The sequence below is a fragment of the Capra hircus genome (assembly GCF_001704415.2).
Source record: "Capra hircus breed San Clemente chromosome X unlocalized genomic scaffold, ASM170441v1, whole genome shotgun sequence".
Classification (NCBI taxonomy): Eukaryota; Metazoa; Chordata; class Mammalia; order Artiodactyla; family Bovidae; genus Capra; species Capra hircus.
Window position 1 is genome coordinate 27,166,291 of NW_017189516.1, and position 13,065 is coordinate 27,179,355.

Sequence of the window (13,065 nt, forward strand, 5' to 3'; positions counted from 1 at the left end):
AATGTGAATTGGTGTATTTAAGTTAAAATAAGTTTATTAGTACAGCAAAAAAGATTTTGTGTTCTTAGGTAAAAAGAACAAAGTGATGCCTTGAGATAGCTTACTCATTCAGCTAATAATGTGAAAATAAACTTTTTAAATTCACATTATTTATAAATAAGGTTTTATGCATTTTAGCTGCACTGAAGAATGTGTCAGTAGCAAAAATGCACACAAACCTGTCCTCTTTGGCTGACTGTATAGGTAAACTTTTCATGGTTTTGAAACGGAAAATACTTCCCCTTATTGAGGCTAATTTATGCCTGCACATCAATCCTTCCTACTTGCTTGTCACTGCTGCTTAAGCAACTCCTTTTAGAGTCTGTTACTCTAGGTCCTGTTCTTAGTAGTAATAGTAGGAGAGGTAAGGGAGGAACAGATGAATAAGGGTGTGATTGACTTATATTTCCATAAAACATGATAATTCAGCCCTCTTTTATTTGGAGCGCAGCAACTATAATATCAGAAAATAAGGGTCCTTGTTTGTTTTGTGTACTGTGAACTATACATGAAAAACAGCTGATTTTGTGAACTTGAATTGATCCACAACTGAAATATGATTCCCTGGCAAATTAAGTCAAATTATTCCATGTGCTAGTATTCCATGATCTAGTGTTTTGATTACTTACATAGTCAGCTTGTTTTATCATAACAGTTTTATTTAAGGTATACAAGATGATGTTTTGATATACCTGTACATAGTGAAATGATTGCTACAGTCATGCTGTCCAACATATCCATTTCCTCACACAGTTACCTTTTTTTTCCCCCTATGGTGAGAGCACCTCAAATCTATTCTCTCATCCAGTCATAATGCTGTATGTTAGTTCTCTAGATTTACTCATCCTATATAACTTCGTTTCTTTTGACCAACATCTACCCATTTCCTCCATCTTCCCACTCCTGGTAACCACCATTCAACTCCCTGCTTCTGTGTATTTGACTTTTTTGGATTCCACAGATAAGTGAGATTATGTATACTATCTAAATTTGTTTAGTAAAGATTTGTGTTACCCATTTTGTACCATTTTTATTTGCAGCGTTTTGAATGGACTTTTTCTTATAGTCTTCTAGTTTAAAAAAAATTGTCAAATGATTGTAATTTTTATTTTACATGAGTTGTGAATATATGTAGCCAGTGCCAATAAGGTAGGATTGTATGTTGTGTGTTCTACTCTGAACTGTCATTGATGATACAGCTTTATATTTACTCCTTGGAAATAAACATTGTGTTAATAGAGATTTTTAAATGCAGATTAAGTTTTACATGAAACAGTAAATAAGGTTTATATTCTTTGTTTTGTATCTTGAAATTTTTTCAAATACAAAAATTAGAGAAGAATAGAACTGTAGTTTGTAATCTACTAAGTGACAAGTCAGTACTTAAAATTGTTTTAATTTCTCTGGAATGAAAGTTCTTCATTGCTTTGACTGAACCTTAAAGGCAACCTTTTTTAGGACAGAATTAACGGTTCTAAATTTCAGGAGTGTGTATGCCAAGCTAAATGAATAAATTGACTAAACAGAGTATTTTTTTATGCGTTTGTTTCTGCTCTGTATTCTTTTAAGTAGTAGAGTAATTAAGTCATTTATGTACATATTTTTAATCTTTTACTATAGGATGGATGCATCATACTGTGGATCTCCTGGGAGATAAAGCCACCAAGGAAAGCTATGCTATTCAGTATCTCCAAAAGTCCTTGGAAGCAGATCCTAATTCTGGCCAGTCCTGGTATTTCCTTGGAAGGTAAGACTGATTTATCAGAAACTCAGGTTTTGCTTTTGTTTATTGCAGCTAAGAGTTTTGAATTATCTGAAATATCTGTTTACTAATAATGTGATCAGTATATTTTCCCTTTTAAATATTCTATAACGAAGATTTCTAGATAAAAAAGAAAAGAACTCCTGAATGTGATAGTTTTCTTATACCGTCATCTGGTCCATCAGGATATTTCCTATTTTGCTTATTGGATTTTCATTTGACTTAAATTATTTCTGGTTTTCAAAAACTCTTAGCAGATACTAATTATTCAGTCAGGTATTTAAATGCCTTTCCTTTTGATTTCTAGTGTTCATATGTCTATTTAAATAGAACAGAGAATTAATTTTTCATTCCGCCTGCTGACTACCAGTAGTTAGTGGAACTTTGCCCATTATCCTTTTGATTAGTGATATTTACCTTAGATAGAATGGACATTAATAGTAGATTTCAAGTCATAGTTGTATTTGAAGTTTTACAATGAGAAAATAGATACACTATTATTCAATTTGTTGGAAAGGAGAAGTGACATTAGTGGAAAAAAATTTTTTGCAAGTCTATAAACTTTTCTTCTACTTTGAATGTCTGAATTTTGCTTACTGATAATCTGAAATATATCTCATGTATATGTTTCTGATAAAATATATTTTTGGACCGTTATCTGATTGTATTTTAGTTCTTAATTGGTTTTAGCTTTTGCAGTATGGTAGAAAGATCAGTCTACTAGGAGTTATCTGAGATACTTGGATTCAAGTCTTGGCTACTACTTGTGGAATCTTGGATTGAACAATTAAACATTTTGAGGCTTCAGCTTTCTGTTGATAAGAGAAATAGATTGATGGTTCTCAATGGTGGTAGGGTGGATGGGAAGCGCTATTTTGCCCCATAGGAGATGTTTCATTATGTCTGTAGAGAGATTCAGGTTATCACAACTATGGAAAATGCTACTAGAACAGTTCTCTACAGCAAAAAATTACCTGGTACAAAATGTCAGTGGTGCAGAGGTTGAGAAGCCCTGGGTTAGATCTCTTATGTAACCTTCCCATGCTAAAGGTTTTAATTTTATGTTTTCTTTGGAAATTACCCTGTTTTGTTTTAATTTTAAACTTTTTCCCATTCTTTTTTTCTGTAGGAGTATTTTACTTTGATTGAGTTAGCCATATAGTCACATTAAATTTTAGTATTTTGTACAGTCACATTAATTTTTAGTATTCTAGTATTTTATATTTTAGTATTTCATTTTTTTCCTTTAAATTTGGCAAAGTATATTTGTATGACAGGGAATAATATTAAGATGTTTCAAAAATTTTTTATTATTCATTAGTAATATCTTATAATAGTTTAGTGGGAAAGTAGCTATTTTTAGTAGTAATTTTCTAATTCCTTGCCAGGCTTATAAAGTCATCTAAATTCAGTTGCTCGTTAGTAAAGCTTGAGAGTCCAAACTTTGTCTTTCTCTTTCGTTAAAGATCTTTGGGGTAGAAACTGAATCTTAACCATCTTTGTATCTTATTACCTGGTAAATGGCTATTTAGTAAATGAGATAAATGATCTAATTGAACACCATTTGCCTTTGGAGCTTGCTGTTATTACTGTTAGTATTGTGCAGTGAGAGGCTTCGTATATTGACCAAAAAGGAGCTCTAGTACTACAGAGTAGGGTTTTGCTTAGTCATTGCCTCTAGTGTTAATGTTTATATATGAAAATTTCTGTTAATATAGATTAAAAGGAATGTGTATCAGAAAGTATTTTTCTTTAGATCTAAGATAAAGATTAGTAGTTTAATATAGCATAATAGTGTGGATGTCTTTTTAATATATTTTTTCTTAATTCTATGCATATAAAATTAATATATAATTTTGAAATATCAAAAATTACTTTTTTTTTTTTTTTTTGCCACACCACTTGTGGGTTCTTAGTTCCCAGATCAGGAATCAAACCCTGGGCCCACATAGTGAAAGACCAGAGTCCTAACCACTGGGCCTCCAGGGAATTCCCCCAAATTACTACTTTAGTAATTCTGTAATTTTCAGCTCAGTGAGCACTATTCCATAGGAGGTGTGTCGTCCTCCTACCCCACAAGTGGCTTTTCATTTGAAATCATTGAGATGCTTTTTTATTTGAACCTTTCTGGATAGAATTTTCCAAATATACTTTGCTGACTTCTCAGATAAAGGATATTTCTTCCAATTTAACTTGTTTGGGGGTTCAAGATTATCATGTTGGTGTTCAGTATTTTTTATCTATAATATAATTTGAGGACTATTTTAGACTTTCTTTGTTTACATTTCTTACCGTTTTTACTGACTTCTAATGTGTTGCTTCAAGTCTGTTTTGTCATGAGAAAATATTTATAAATAAATTAGATTTTAGAAGTTATTAAAGCTCTGAAGGAAGATCTCAAATGTCATTGGGATTCGATGACCCTATTCTGAGGCACTTTGTTACTTATCTCTGCATCAGGTCTGTGTTGAAGATTGCATTTGTTTGTCGTTTGGCATGTGTATATCATAATGAAAGTGTAATGTGGTAATGCTGTTAAACTAGCGCTTTGTTATTGACTGTGTTATCACAGAATTATAGAATGTTAGAGCTAGGAGGGACCAGGAGGTCACCTAGTTCACCCTGTAAACCTTGTCATTTTGCACGTTTTAGAAAGGGAGCTCAGAGGGGTCAAATGTTTTGTCCAAGGTCACAGTCATGCAGGTAATTAGTAGCAGAGCAGAAACTAGATCCTTGCTTCAACACCCAGAGCTTTTTCAGTTACACAGTGCTGTCTCACGGGAGCCTGTTTAAGTTTTATTAGAGGAAAAGTGTTTGATAGTTGGATTGAGGAATTTGTATTTGGGCACATTGGTTCCCTACTTTCACTTTGTAGGAATCAAGTATGAAAACATAGGTTGTGGGATTTACTGCTTATTCCTCCCAGCAGTTAGGTGAATTTGCTCTATAAATCTGAGATTGGCTTTGATTTAATTAAGAAAACAAACAGAGCATGTTTTCTACTGTTGGGTAAACATTTCTTTTCTTTGTGGTGTCTGTCCCTGTTTGTCATTGTTAATCCTCTCTTGTCCTGAATTCTCTCCTCATAAAACAGTTTACAGATACTCTCTGACATTGCCTCTGTTTCTGTCACTCACCTTTCTTTATATTGCCCCAACCCCCAGATTAGTGATCTCATGGTCTTCCCTTGTGGCTCAGCTGGTAAAGAGCTCACCTGCAATGCAGGAGACCTGGATCGAACCTGGGTTCGATCCCTGGGTTGGGAAGATCCCCTGGAGAAGGGAAAGGCTACCCACTGTAGTAGTCTGGCCTGGAGAATTCCATGGACTGTATAGTCCATAGGGTCACAAAGAGTCAGACACGACTGAGCGACTTTTACTTCACTTCACATTTCAGGCTTATTTTTACCTCTTCTTGGTAGGTATCCTGTGTTCTTACACCCTCTCTTCCAGGTGGATGAATTCCAAATCTTGATTTCTACACTTCAAAGTATTAAACACCAGGACAGTAGTTCCTATTCTTTACTTAACATTACCCGTTTTGATGTCTACATCGCATGTCAAAATCAGCATATTTCAAACCACGTTCATCATTTTCTTCTCTGAACCAGCTCCTTCTCCTTTATTTTTGTCAATGATATCACCATTCTTCCCCCACCCCCACATTTGTCAGACTTAAAAACTAAATTATAATTCTGCCCCCATGAATATCTAATCAGTCTATCACAGAGTTTTTATCTGTGTTTTGGTTTATTGTTTCTTCTTTTTCTTTGTTGTCACTTCCATTACTTTCACCCTTATTTGGGCCTATTCCAAGCCAGTAAATATAGCTGCCTTCTTTTTTACTGTCTATAATTTTTTTCACTTTTGGTTTATTGCTACACATTGTTAGCAAATAAATATTCCCATAAAATACTTTAATCATGCCATTCCCCTTGTTAGAAGAAGAAACTTTGGGATATTCTTGGGTTGGATTTAAAATTGTCTACAGTTTATATCTATGCTATCTTATATATATAAGATATATCTATATATATATGTGATATAAGATGCAACTTATATAAGCTTTGCTCATGCTATTCAAGCAACATTTCAAAATGCTGTTTCTCAAGTTCTCTGCGTGACTCGGTGGTTCTCAAAGACTTTTGGATTACTTGACATTTACTTTTTTTTTTTTTTTTTTTTGCTATTTACTCAGTCAGTAGTATTTCAGAGTAAGTCAATTACAATACAAATATTGGTTTAATGGAAAATGTATGTATGTATGTTTGTATATGTCTTTTTGTCCCATTTTGTTTGCTTGACCAAATTGCTGTAAACTAGCTGGTAATTGTAAATCACTGATCTAAACAGTATGCATCTACACACATTCCAATCCTTTACTCTTGCCCTTTCCTTTCTTATCTTTCCTAAACCCAGTAGTGTGTAGTGTGGTCTCTTCTACCCTACCCTAAATTTTCAAACCACTTATTATCTGTGGTAGCCATTTGATACGGCATCATGCTATTTATAATGTGTCTTAAATCCTCAGCTAAATTGTAAACTCCTTGACGATGGACTGGGTTTTATTTTTTCCTTTTTCCCTTAGTGCCAAACATTAATATAATTTCTGTATTTTTATAATTTTAGCTGCTGTTTTATATATCCATCAGGTACATCTACATTAAGAAAAATGGCAGTTCTCTGAAACTTTAATCATACCTTGCTACCCTTACTAGTCATTAAGTACTGTGCTTAATCAATCCTGTTTTATACTATTTTTGATAGTCGGCTTGATATTATTTCTTACGTTTGTGTCTTGTATGTATTAAAGAGCTGTTGCCTTTATTTTTATTATTTAAGAAAGGAAAACTGAAATCTGATTCAGCAAGTCTTACCAACATGGAATGTTTTTCTTGGTTTTAAACTAATTTCTTACTCTTTGGAAAACCAGAGATCAAGTTGTATAAGTAGAGTGGTGTGCATATATCTCTCAATATTATTGTATTGAAGTGATATGGCATTTAACTATTTTAATAGGTGCTAAAGTATGCTGCACTGTTAAACACTAAAGATAGTCTATAATACAGCTTATTGAAGGGTTAACTATAGTGTTATTGTCATGTATATTCATGCTTCACATAAATTTGTTAGCTTATTAGATTTTTATTTGCTTGGACAGTCTTTCAGTGCATTAATTAATCAGTGCATGTTAATCATATTTTCTTATTTTTTCCCCTCCCCTCTTAGGTGCTATTCAAGTATTGGGAAAGTTCAGGATGCCTTTATATCTTACAGGCAGTCTATTGATAAGTCAGAAGCAAGTGCAGATACATGGTGTTCAATAGGGTAAGACTTTGTGTAGAAATAATGGTATAATTCATAAACAATCGTTGCATCACGTATAATGTATTTTGTAAAGCTAACCCATTCTTTTTAGTCGACTTATTTTTTGTTAATTTCTCTTTCCAGCGTGCTATATCAACAGCAAAATCAGCCTATGGATGCTTTACAGGCCTATATTTGTGCTGTACAATTGGACCATGGCCATGCTGCAGCCTGGATGGACCTAGGCACACTCTATGAATCCTGCAACCAGCCTCAGGATGCCATTAAATGCTACTTAAATGCAACCAGAAGCAAAAGTTGTAGTAATACCTCTGCACTTGCAGCACGAATTAAGTATTTACAGGTAAAATGTTTAAATAGCAGTTTTTTAAAGGCACATGTTTCCCCATGACACTCAGGCAGGAGGAGGGTGGCTGGGAAGTTTGTCTAGTTGTGTTTTGATGTCTATAACTTGTTTCCACATTTTGTAAACATACCATAGCTTGTAATATTATTTTACTTTTCATTTTAAGTAAGATATACAGTATTTTAAAAGATGCTCTTTTGTGCATTTACCCTGTTAATGCATATTAATTTACATAATTTTTTTCTATGTACTGTCTACATTTTTAAGTTGTCATAGCATTTTAGAGAAAAGAACACGAACACTGTCTTTCACTCTTGCTTGGAGTTTCATGAGAAGACAGCTATAAGAACTCTGAAAACAGAGCTCAGCTTTGTTTTAATTCTCACAAAGGTTTATATTCCCGTTTCCCTCATTATATTTAGTATCTTTCTGAAACCCCAAATTAAGGATCTATTTTCTTAAAAACAATTAGTTATAGCATTTAGGAAGATTTAGTGGACTTGCTCTTACTCAAGTAGGCTTGTGTTAAATTTGCTTTTTACATAATTTTTCCTAGGCTCAGTTGTGTAACCTTCCACAAGGTAGTCTACAGAATAAAACTAAATTACTTCCTAGTATTGAGGAGGCGTGGAGCCTACCAATCCCCGCAGAGCTTACCTCCAGGCAGGGTGCCATGAACACAGCACAGCAGGTGAGAAGTTGGGTTATGTTCTGCAGGTGCCCAGCTTTAAGGGTTCTTTTCAATCTGTAGTAGTCAAGCGTATTTTACTAAGCACAGGAGGCTTTTATTAATGAAAAGACTCTTGATTTAATTGTGAAGGGAATTTAGATCAAATTAAAACTCCCTCTGATATGGGAAGAAATTTTGGGGTGCCAGTTTAGAGCCTTTGTGCATTTTCATGATTTTGAAGGAAATTTCTTAACATAATGCTGCAGTTTATTTAATTTTTGAAACAAGTTTTTCAAAGGAAGGTACACATTACTCCATTGATGATTCATTTGATTTTCAATAATTACCATTCAGCGATGTCCACATAGATTTGAAAAGTATGCAGCTTGTAAAGTTGTATAATTTGAAGGAATGAATTAAGAACATATAGAACCCTATTTTTGTCTTCCTTCTGTGATTCTTAGGCATGTAAACCTCATCATCCAAATACTGAACCTGTATTAGGCCTCAGTCAGACACCAATTTCACAGCAATCCTTGCCACTACACATGATTCCTTCTAGCCAAGTAGATGACCTGTCCAGTCCTGCCAAGAGGAAAAGAACATCTAGTCCAACAAAGGTATATATTTTAGAGAAATAGAAAATCCCAGCCAAGAAAGAAATTCCTAACTGCCCTGAACTTGTGCAGTTTGAACATCTCCTGTCCTTTATTTTAAATCTGTGGACATCAATGAGTGAAGGGCTTGAGTTTTTTCATTCCAAATTCTTAGTATCATATTAAATATGGAAAGTAGGGATAAATTTGCATTCATCAAATCATTTTATTCATCTCCCTGCCGTTAAGATCTCAACACAACTTTTCATCATCACTTTCTACTGACATTAAAATAAACTTAACATTAAACCTAGTGGACAGTGTGGTATTTAGGTTAGTCATTTGGGCCATAGTTTAGGGGTGGGCCTTTTTGGGTGGCTAATTAAAGAATCAATATTTTCTTAAGTTTTAAGTTCCCAAGTTTACTATGCATGTAAAATTACTTTTAAAAGAACTAAATGTCATAACATCTTTTTTATATGTAAATATTCCAATTCATAGTCATTTGACCTCCATTAGTCATTATGTTAACTCTGTGGATTTAACCAAATATTCTTTAATTTTTCTTTTAAATCAATTTTTCTCAGAATACTTCTGATAATTGGAGTAGTGGCCATGCAGTGTCACATCCTCCAGTACAGCAACCAGGTCATTCATGGTGTTTGACACCACAGAAATTACAGGTATGTAAAACATGCTTTTGACAGATTGCTTTTCCTATTACAGAAAAGTAGAGGTACTAAAGTTCTAAGTTTTTTTAAGTATTAATTCTTAAAACTGAATGGCAGTAAACTCAGTTAATAGGTACATAAGTGAAACGAGCCCGCATTTACCAGAGTAATAGAGATAATTCATTCCTTTTTTTTCCCACTTAACCTCTGCCCCACCCCCCGATATATTCTCATGGTTCAAACCATCTAAGTATGAGTTTAGAGTATATAGAATAAATTCTCCTGCTTCTATCCCTACCCACTCAGTTCCCCTCCTAACCGAAAACCAGTATTAACTTGTTGCTTATCTATCTTTCAAGAGATGTCATGCATGTCCAAGCAAATACTCATCTCCTTTCTCTCCTATGTTATTTTTCTTCTTTTTATACAAATGATAAAATGCTGTATATACTGTTAAATAGTGTATTATGCAGACCTTTCCATGTCAGTATATTAAGAGCGTCCTAATTCTTCTATGACTACATCATGTTTCTTTATGTAGGTGTCATACTTTTACTTAGGCAAATTACTAGTTTTGGATAGTCAGATTTTCTTCAGACTCCTGTTCCATACAGTGCTTCTTAGAGAGTACTTGTCATAAAGCATTTTTAAGCTTAAAGAACTTTCTGTGTAAACCCTGATAATTATTAATGAGTAAAATCTCATGCCCATTTATCTCAAAGATCCCATTACAGTAAACCTTCTGAGATAAATGTTTATTCCTTTACTTTCTCAAACTTCTTAAAGGACTTCATCTTGGGATTGATTGCCACTGGTCAGAAATCAGTATCTTTGACTAGACAGCGTTCAGAGTTTTATAGAAAGGTTGCTTAGAATAATGAGCTTGTTTCTTAGATATGTCTTTGACTGTATTCTTCTTTTTCTTCTAGCACTTGGAACAGCTCCGTGCAAATAGAAATAATTTAAATCCAGCACAGAAACTGATGCTGGAACAGCTGGAAAGTCAGTTTGTCTTAATGCAGCAACACCAAGTGTGTACAGCATTGTTTTCCCCTAAAATTTGTTAGCATTTGAATATTTTTGTTGACTGGAATATCATTTTAGAGAGTATGTTTATGCCCACCTCTAGTTTGTACTAGTGTTTAGTGGGATCTAATTATCTGTGCTTCTTAAAATACTGATAATGGACAGAGATTTTTAGGGGGAAAAAAACAGCTATAAATTTGATTTTGAACATGACTTAGTATTTTATTAATTTACATGTTATTTTGCATGTAATACTTAACAAACTACATCCTAAACTCAGGCAAGGTTCTTTCAAGTTTGTTTAACTCAGGGAATCTGGCATACAAATGTGATAAAATGGAAATTCAAGATACCCTATTTTGTGATGGGGAAGAGACCTGTAAATTTGATTTCTTTTCCATAATTTTCAACTGATTTCTTTTGTCATTTACTAAAAGGATATTTCTTAATATTAAGTAGATTCCTGCTTTTCTGAGGAAGCTAATCTAAATGTGAAGAAACACAATTGCTTGTCTTAAAAAGGTATTTTTTAACCTAGAGAATTTAAATGTTAGGGTAAAATCAGAGATTATCTTGTTACATATCTTCATGTTCTGATTGTGTCCGTTATGGGCCACACAGGCAGCATTTATTTTTGTTTTGTTTTTTTGACAGATGAGACAAACAGGAGTTACACAGGTACGATCTACTGGAATTCCTAACGGGCCATCAGCTGACTCATCACTGCCTACAAACTCAGTCTCTGGCCAGCAGTCACAGCTTGCTCTGACCAGAGTGCCTAGCGTGTCTCAGCCAGGAGTCCGCCCTGCCTGCCCTGGGCAGCCTTTGGCCAATGGACCCTTTTCTGCAGGCCATGTACCCTGTAGCACATCAAGAACGCTGGGAAGTACAGACACTATTTTGATAGGCAATAATCACATAACAGGAAGTGGAAGTAATGGAAACGTGCCTTACCTGCAGCGAAACGCACTCACTCTACCTCATAACCGCACAAACCTGACCAGCAGCGCAGAGGAGCCGTGGAAAAACCAACTATCTAACTCCACTCAGGTAACAGAAGGACTAATTGCCTTGTTGGCTTCTCACATAATAGTTGTCTTTACTTGATTTTATGCGTGTTGAGAGGAGAAATAAAAGTTTGGGAAACTTTTTATAAGCATTTATAGTACTACAGTGTGATTACTACATTGTGACTCAGTATTGTGTGTAGATTTTTTTTTCTCTCATGTAAGACACACATAGGTAATGTTATAAATTTCTAAAAGAAAAAGAAAATAGATCATACAATTCTCCAAAGCTCACTGCTAGTTTACAATGGCATCTTAAGCATTTATAGTAATGTTTCTTAGTTCATTTCTGTAAATATTGCCTACTTAGATCAAGTGCTATTCTAAGTGGTAAGTATTTACTCTGGTGGGAGGAAAAGTTTTTACTTCTGAATATTTATCCTCATAGTTTTCCCTGTGTTTTGGATTGTTTCCATGGAGCAGGTGCACCAAAGCAGGACTGAAGGATCAAAGAGCTTTTAAAAGAAATGTTGCGAATATGTCTTGCCAAATTGCTTATACTTGTCTACTACAAGGAAATATTTGACTTAACTATTGGTAAAACTAAAACAAGTTCTTTTTCTAAGAACTTTTTAAAATGTCTTAGTTCATGTACATAAACAGATAATAAATAGGCATTACATATGGAATATAAGGTAATGTTACCATTAGTTCTCTGGAATAATATACTAGAAAATGGAGCTGGGGAGTACTAGAGATTGGTGGTAGAGGAGTTGCATTAATAAATAGAAATGTCAGGGGAGGTTTTGCTGGAAGGGGTAGTTGAATAAAGACCTGAAAGAGTTATAGAAGTGAGCCTTAAAGATATTCCTGGAGGAGGAAATGGCAATCCACTCCAGTATTCTTGCCTGAAAAAAATCCCATGGGGAGAGAAGCTTGGTGGGCTACAGTCCATGGGGTCACAAAGAGTTGAACACGACTTAGCAACTGAGCATGCGCCCACACACTTGAAGGTATTTGTGATAAGAGTGTTTCAGATTTAGGGAGCAACAAGGAGCAATAGGCCCTAAGGCTGGAGCGTGTTTTGCATATTTAGTGATTATCAAGGTGGCAAAAGCATGGCTGAGCAGGATGAGAGGTAGATGTGTTCCAGTTTGGACACAGGCTAGCTAAATCATTTTCAGCCTTGTAGGCCATTGTATAAACATTTTGGATTTTATTCTGAGTTAAATGGGAAACTATAGGGAGGTTTGAATGGAGTGAGGTGGTCTGACTAGATCCTCTCCAGTACACTGTGGATAGGCTAAAGGAGGCAAAAATACTAATGATATGACCCATTTGGAGATTACTGTTATAATCCATGTTAAGAGATGGTGGCGGCTCAACCCAGAGTGGCAGCAGTAGAAATGGTCAACTTTTGGGTACATTTGGGTGTAGAGCCAACAGGATTAGATAATAGAGTGGGTATGAGAAAAACGGGAGTCTAAGCTAGCCTGATAAACTAGGGAAGATGAAGGAAACTGGATGAAATCACCAAGGGGTGAGAATAGATAGGGGAAAAAAAGGGAACTCAAAACTGAGCCTTGGGGCATTCCAATATAATAGGTCAGAAAATTGGAAA

General features: G+C 34.7%; 1 protein-coding gene across 9 annotated transcripts in view; it reads left to right on the plus strand.

The window, feature by feature from the left end:
* Positions 1–13,065, plus strand: part of KDM6A (lysine demethylase 6A) — a 181,131-nt gene that overhangs the window by 124,226 nt on the left and 43,840 nt on the right. For 2 of the 9 annotated variants that reach the window (XM_018043771.1, XM_018043764.1), the window contains exons 10-17: positions 1,660–1,786; positions 7,030–7,128; positions 7,252–7,471; positions 8,031–8,165; positions 8,609–8,764; positions 9,328–9,423; positions 10,341–10,442; positions 11,092–11,487. In XM_018043771.1, coding sequence (XP_017899260.1) covers positions 1,660–1,786; positions 7,030–7,128; positions 7,252–7,471; positions 8,031–8,165; positions 8,609–8,764; positions 9,328–9,423; positions 10,341–10,442; positions 11,092–11,487 — 1,331 coding nt within the window. The remainder of the gene's footprint in view (positions 1–1,659; positions 1,787–7,029; positions 7,129–7,251; positions 7,472–8,030; positions 8,166–8,608; positions 8,765–9,327; positions 9,424–10,340; positions 10,443–11,091; positions 11,488–13,065) is intronic. The other 7 variants (XM_018043765.1, XM_018043766.1, XM_018043767.1 and 4 more) reach the window with 7 other exon arrangements.